Consider the following 8,078-nt stretch of genomic DNA (forward strand, 5'->3'; position numbering starts at 1 on the left):
TTTTGTGCATAATTTTAGATCACAAAAACTTAAATTTTAAATATTTAATTGATGACATATCTATTGATCGTTGATCTTCTTGAAATTTTGCAAGTATTGAGGATATAATAATAACAACCAATCCAGCGGTTAGATATTGCAAATTTACATCCAATAAAAAGATATATGATGAGTTTGATAGAAACCTTTTTCCGTTATAATGATGTCTAAATTGATGAAAGCAATATCAACAAAACTCTAAGACAGAAGTTATGTCCTATTGTACTCTTTCAAAGAACGTGGAAAAAGGAAAGTGGATTAGGCTTCAAGGTATTGAGCAATCTATATGGCAAATATATGGATGGTGGTAATTAACCTAAAAAGAATTTAGATTGATTAATTTAACAAGTTGATTAATTTCATTATAAAATCAATCGGAGTCTAATTTCTTAGGATTCTCACTTCATCACGTGTTCACATAAAGCAATTTAAATTCATGAAGCCAGCAACAAAAGAAGGAGCAATACAAATATTCAAACTGTACATGTAAATGAAAGTCAATTCATTCAATTACACTACAAATATTACTTTGTTACAATAGTTTCCACTCGCCTAAATGGGTCTGAGATTGTGGGCAAATGTATTTTTGACTCATTTAGAATTTTAGTTCATTTACCAAAAACAAATTACTTGTCAGTGGCCCAAAATCCATGAAAGCCAAGAGGAAAATTCAGGTGCTTTGGGACTTCAAGTCTTGCAATAAGTGCATCATCTTCTCCCATCTTCTTAGGATCCAGAATTACAAGATTGCACCTTTGTATTGAAACGGCATACTACAATATAGAGAAGAATGTTACCACAAAGTTGGTTTAATTATGATATAGTCCATTTATGAACCAATTTTTCGAATTAAAAAAAAATGTCAAACTAAAAACAACTAAAATGATTATATATTGGTTGACTTGGTTTTGTGGTTCACAAAATACTTATTGAGCAATGATTATCTCATACTCTTAATATTCACACTTCATACACATTGGACAACCATTTATAAAATATGGACATAAAGTATCCACATTTTCAAATTGATGTTTGATCCACATGAAGTGTGGACATTGAGAGTATGAGACAACAATTTGCCTCATCAAAGAAGATAGATTCTATACTTCTTAGCTCCATTTGCTTCAACCGATATTTTCTATATATATGTGTATACTGTATCAAGTGAATATTCATTAGTTAAGCTTGCAAATTAGCTTACACTAAAATTATATAGTTTAGTTGATAAGAAAAATGATCAAGACATTGCTCACCTCAACCACAAGAAGATATCCATCATCTTCTTCGTCCCCTTTAGGAATAAAAATAGGCTCACCAATAAATCTCCGACGACCAACAGACCATGTATGGACAGATTGATTTAAAACATTGAGCTTCACAACGGTATCAAATGGAAAATGTGGCAATGTTTGGCGAGACCCAGAAGAAGTTGCTGCATAAATGTATTTGTTTTTGTTTCCGGAGAATGCTGGGTTAATCACAGGAAAATCTGTTGACCTTTTCCATTTATTAATCAAAGGCTCCACACCACATTTTTGGCAGTTACCATCAGCATCTAATTGAATAGACACCTGCATATGTGACAGGATATTTAATAAGATATATGCTAATTGGAAATTATACAAAATCTTTCACATAGTTCATTGCTAACTCAGAATGTACTTCGATTTTTTTGTTTTTTGGACGCAAGGAACTCAAACTAATTTATGTAAGCGTTACAAACATTGGAATTGTTATATTAACACATAATACATACATTATGGATGTATAACCTAGAGAAAGAGCGAGTACCTGAACAAGACGAGGCAGCAACTCATGTTCACCTTCATTTACATTCATAATGGAAGGGTCTAGCTTATCACTCTGCCAATTATATCCTGTTCAATGCCAAAGTGTCCATACTTTCTGTTAAAAAGATGTGCAACATGGCTCATGGTAGCAATAATATGCTCCAAAGTGAAACTAAACAATGTTTAGGTGTGTACTAGAATATCATTTTATCATAGTTTCGGCCACGTTTGGTGTGCCGTATATTTTTTTACAAAAATTGAATTGACAAGTTATTATTGGTTTTTATCTAAACCTATAACTAATACATTTTTTTATCTAACAATAACAACTTGCTACCTCAACAGTTGTGAACTTTTTTATATGCCTTACTGCCTTTGGACTTTTTGCTTTATATTTGTATTAGACTGAATTGGTTTCTTTTAGTTCCTCAGTTTTGGGCTTAGGATGATCTGTCACGTGGTAGTTTCTACATTGGTTTCTTAAGTCACTAAAAGGACAGAAATATTTATATTAACTATGTCACTCAAGAGCCGGGGTTCAATTCTCTGAGAAAACTTTACACACATATACACTTAGATTAAGCTAGAGTAGAATTTTTATCTTGTATAAAGAAATAAAAATAAAAATAAAAATAAAAAGATCTTGATTCTTGACGGATCAAAAAAGAGAAAAATTCAGAACTTGCCAAAGAAAATAACTAGACTTGCTGAAAAACTACGCACCAAATACTTTTTGAAAGTTGAACCATTGGTATGAGCAAGTGGCAGCCTGTATTTTGATCTCTGAATTCCCATTGACATCCTTAATCTCAAAAGCATTGCCAACATGTAGCAACCAAAACTGTGAAGGAGCTTCAACAGGCACTCTCCAATCTCGAGCTTTACCAGATTTATCTGGAAATCGAGGGAGCAAATACATGGGAGATGTGGGCTTACTTGGGTTCACTGATAATGCTGATATCATTGGAGATATTCCACACACTGCTGCCATTGAACCTGCACTTTAATTAAACAGTTTATCTCACTTTATTGTTGTAACACTATCATTTTCTTCATCAAAATTTGCCACATTAAAAAGTTACAATTCAACATTTTCTTTTAATTTCCACGATTTCTTATTGCTTGAAGAAAATAGCTAGATTAATTCTTATCAAACTCAATTAAGTTTGCCAATTTTGAATATGATTATATAGGAGAAATACTATAGTCACAAATTATTTTACAATATTTTTATAAACTGCTATTGTGGCCAATTATTATTAGTTCTCATCTAGACCCGCTACACTTTTTCATTTAACAATAACTACTTACCACATCAAAAATTTATAAAATAATTTATAACTCTTGCATTTTTCATGTAAAAATAGTACAGTTGAGAACAATTTAATTATAAGAATTTGAAAATAAAATGGCTTTTGTAAACCTCCAAGTATTTTTCCTTTCTTTCCCATGACCAATTGACAATTCAAAAGGAAGTGCCATTAGCAGTGTACTTCATGGTAAACAAGTCATATATAGTAATTACCTAAATTTATGAACTAATAATGTCTTGGACCAATTGAAATTATGTTTAAAGTGCACATAGATGTATATACATGCAATTAGAGAATAAATTTAAAAGATCAGAGAGCGACAAACAATGAAGTAAAAGTGATTTACTTGCATAACTATTTATGTGCATTTAATTACCAACAACATCAAGCTTGATTCGATTAGCGAATAATATGTAATGAGTATCTGTAAAAGCCCAATCATGGATCATTAAGTGATCGGGGATGTTGAACTCTTGCTTATTCATCAACTCGAAATTTGAATCATATTCTGCAAAAGATAATTATAAGATAAAAGTTATAAATTTGCTGTGAATTATACATTAAATGATAGTTAAGCATGGCTTATTCAATTTGTACCATAGAATGTAAAAGAACTGCGAGGCAGTAGCATATCCTCTGCATTGCATGATGTTGTAATAAGTCTATTCATGCTGGCATCAACCTTATAATGAGACAACAGCCGCTTTGGAGGCATTTTGAACACTCCTGTGAATGTTTAACCAAAAAGAAAAAAGATAAATTAGGCATAAGACACATAAATGTCATCTATAATTTATCATTATATATTAATTGAAAGCATTAAGGACAAGATGGCAAAATATTCTATTATACTTCCTTCTTCTTCTTTTAATTTATTTTTAAATTTAATTGTTACAATAGGGGTAAGAAAGATTTGAACCCTGAATATCTCTATTTAAAACATTAAAATGTGTCAACTAAATGATATGTGATGGCATTCCACCCTTAATGGTGACATGGGATTGTAGATTTAATCCGATTTGGAGAAGGGTCCTAGATTGAATCAATGAACAGTGTTTTAGTACATATTTAGGGTCTGTTTAGGATCCGTTTATTTTGCTAAAACTGAAAACTTTTTGTTAAATGTACTGTAAATAAAGGTAAAAGTTAGCTGAAATAGTACAGTGGAACCCATAAATAGTACCAAAAAATGCAATGAGACCCATAAATAGTAGCAAAAATAAACTGAATAGTAAAATAAGCTGGCTTTTTAAATGCCAAATGCACGCCTAGAAGAAAAATAAAAATGATAGCAAACTTCTACTGCATAAATAGAACCAAAAAGTGCAGTGAGACCCATGAACACTGGCGGAGCCAGAGGGGGGCGAGGGGGGGCACCTGCCCCCCCTGACTTCTCCTAAAATTTTTTAGTAATAGTAATCTAAAGTAGTTACATTCTGACATAGAGGAAAAAAAATTGAAAAAAAGGACTTCTACTTGATTGAAAGTCACCAAACCATTGCTTTTGTCTTGTCCTACTGCAACTTGCACCTATTTCACTATTTTTTATTTTTTATTTTACATCATTATTTATACCATTTTTACTATTTATGATACTTTTCACATCATTTTATTCTTGAATGATGCTAGAGATATTACAAATTTTACTACTTATATTTTACAAATTGGCATGTCACTAATCACAAAAAATAATTTCTAATATTTATTCATTATATTTTTTAAGTAACACTAATCACATTCTTACTCCATCAGTTTATAAAATTTTTAGTAGCTATGAATTGGTTATTTTTGTTTATTTATTTTAATAATATGAAATATATTCATATTTGCTTACAATTGTTTATTTATCTTGTTATTATTGTTGGTTAATATTTTTTAGATTAATTTCACTTTTAATATCATCTTTTAATTTTGCCCCCTCTAGACTAAAATTCTGCCTCCGCCACTGCCCATGAATAATAATAAAAATAAACTGAATAGTAAAATAAGCTGACTTTTTAAATGCCAAACGCACGCCTAGAAGAAAAATAAAAATGATAGCAAACTTCTACTGCTTGTTGAAAACTGTATCGGCAAAAGAACAAATACAGGGAATCTCAGATTTCTTTTTTCTTTTTTTTTTTTAATAAAGCTACATATGATGCTTTTATATACATATATATATGATCAGAGAATTGCAAAGATGATTGAAACTAGACCATCCAATGTGTCTAGTAGTATCCAACTATAACCCCTAGTTGATTTTAATGAAAGATTATCATTAAACCATTTAGCCAGACCAGCTTGCTCATCCAAAAAAAGCTTGCTCATCCAAAGAGAATTAATGAAAAAAAGAGAATATTCTAAGGATTTTCCAAAAATAAATTGGCAACGGTTGCTCTTTTTTTGTAAAAGGTTTTTTTTTCATTTTGGATAAACATTGTAAAAGGTATATGTTTCGCTCCTCCTAGTCATTCTTACAAGCTAATTAATATTATACTCCAATTTAAAATAACTCAAACAAACAATTGAAAAAAAAAAAAAAAAAAAAAAAAAACTTATAGATAATTTCACAAAAAATATATATTTAATAATAATGTGAAAAGTTTATTATCATTTATCAATACATGTACATGCATTTGGCAACATGAGAGTGGAGACCATCTCACATACCATTATGTATGAATTGTTTGTATAATATTTGTATAATATAATTATACTTCAAAGTTTTTTTTTTTTTTTTTTTTTGGGAGAAGGTACTTTAAGTGTTGTCTATTGAAATAGATAAAGAATATTTTGTCTTTATAGACTATATTAAATGGCAATATATAGCACGCTACACAAGTAATCATCCATTAAAAAATAAATAAAAAAATAAAAATAAAACCTTCCACCATGCTAAGTTCAGTTTATCTCACATTGTCATAAGGCTTCGATGACTAATAGGTGAAGGCTACAATCTAGTTAATATTGTATGATTGTTGATTTTATAAACTAGTAGTTGGTTTGAAAACCCAAATTGTATATTGCAATTTTGGTAGTCAGTTTTTTTCACTTTTTGTGTCTTAGGGTTTGCTTGAGATTCGCTTATTTTGTTGAAATTGAAAACTTTTTGCTAAAAGTACTGTAAATAAAAGTAAAAGATTGCTGAAATAGTACAATGGGATCTATGAATAGTACCAAAAAGTATAGTGAGACCTATAAATAGTATCTAAAATAAACTGAATAGTAAAATAAGCTGATAAAATTAATTATGTCAAACGGGTACTTAGTGCGAGACAAAGATGGTTTCATTTATATCAACAACCTCAAATAAAGATTATGATAGATACGGTAAAAAGTAATTCGAAAAATTCATAAATTTATTTACTTAATACCATGATCGGTTGTCACTTTCCAAAATGAGTGCAACCTTTGACTTTAAATTAGCAAAAACTCTCTTCCTCAAATAAATAAAAAAGCAAAAACTCAAGCACTACGCTTTTGCCCATGCAATTTAACACAATTTAGAGACATAATAAACGGTATTTGAATTACTTATTATTAAGTTTTAGTGGTGGACCTGCGTGTAACTGTATAAATAATGTAATCTAATCACACGTTAACAAATTTGCAAATTGTATCAAAATACGTAAACAAGTGTCTTCATGAAAAATTGTTTATTTGGTACCATAATAAAACCATTATAATCGAAACAAAAACTCTACGACCACAACCTATTTCACATACTTTACCATAACTCTCTTATATGACTAGCTGTGTGATAATCACAGTTTGTTACGTAAAATAATTGCCACAAAATGTATGGAAGAGACCGTGGTTCTAGAATTATTGTAGCTGGAATACATACCATACAAAATAGGCTTCAAAAGGCCGGCGGCAACGTCCCATATATCACCACTATTCTTTCCACCATCTACCGCGGAATACTCGCCGTCGATCAGATCGAACCTCCCAACCGTATCCAACGTCCCAGATTGAATCTCATACGGCTCCCCACCTTCCCACAAACACAACACCCTCTCACCCCACCTCACCACGCTAGTGTTAGCCACATTTTTCATCACCTTGGTGTTACCAACTTTGTGTCCACCTTTCAGCACAGAAAATGGGCCCCTGTGGGTGAACTGCCACGTGTCAGTCGTGGGGTCATGTTCCTCCACTTGTGCTTGAGTCTTCACGTACTTAGCCATGAACTTGACCTCCCTATCGACCCCATCAAACGTAAAGGCTCTAAGGTAGCCATGACCATCAAGTGGGTGCACAGTTGAGCCATGGTCATCGGAGAATAGACCTGGTCCAGCCAAATAGTAAGTACCAGAAGGAAAGTCATGTGGTATCGAACCATCCACAACGTGAAGAGTGATGGGTTTGGTTGTTTCAGAGCGTTGTGACACAAACAAGAATTGGTAGTCCCAAAAGGCACAAACAGAGTCATCAATTAGCGTATCGTCTAAGGTTGAAACATGGTTAGTTGAAGTGGGGTTAATGGATATAGCATTTGGTATTGTTTTTGGGGTTGTTTTGGCTTGTAATGATGGAACTTTGAGCGATACTAATGGAGGTAGGTTTATTGGTGATGGGAATTTTGGTGGAACAATATGGTGGGTAGGTTTGGCTAGCATCTTTTAGAGGGAGAGAATTTTTAGATTTGAGTGAGGCTTTGTTTCGAATGAAGGTGGCACCTAGGTTATACACTTAGCTATACTATATATAAGAAGATTGGTAGGTTCTAAAGGATTGTATAAATTTATAAGAAAGAAAAGTTTGGCTACAAAGGGTGTAACTAATGGTTACAACTCTCACAATATAAGAAAGAAAAGTTTGGCTACAAAGGGTGTAGCTAATGACTTGCAATGATGGAACTTTGAGCGATACATATCAGATTTTTTGGTGCCAATCAAATATTATTTACTATTCAATTTATAAACTTATTTTTTATACATAAATTTGAACT

General features: G+C 31.7%; 1 protein-coding gene across 1 annotated transcript; it reads right to left on the reverse strand.

The window, feature by feature from the left end:
• Window positions 1-507: 507 nt before the first annotated feature.
• Window positions 508-7,852, reverse strand: LOC126723101 (carotenoid cleavage dioxygenase 7, chloroplastic-like). Its single transcript, XM_050426378.1, has 7 exons — window positions 6,972-7,852; window positions 3,740-3,868; window positions 3,519-3,650; window positions 2,553-2,825; window positions 1,831-1,916; window positions 1,293-1,610; window positions 508-812 (listed from the first exon to the last, which is right to left on the reverse strand). Exons 1-7 carry the CDS (start codon window positions 7,744-7,746, stop codon window positions 666-668), a joined length of 1,860 nt encoding a protein of 619 aa, XP_050282335.1. The 5' UTR covers window positions 7,747-7,852; the 3' UTR covers window positions 508-665.
• Window positions 7,853-8,078: the final 226 nt, after the last annotated feature.

The sequence above is a fragment of the Quercus robur genome, chromosome 4 (genome assembly GCF_932294415.1).
Source record: "Quercus robur chromosome 4, dhQueRobu3.1, whole genome shotgun sequence".
NCBI classification, from domain to species: domain Eukaryota; kingdom Viridiplantae; phylum Streptophyta; class Magnoliopsida; order Fagales; family Fagaceae; genus Quercus; species Quercus robur.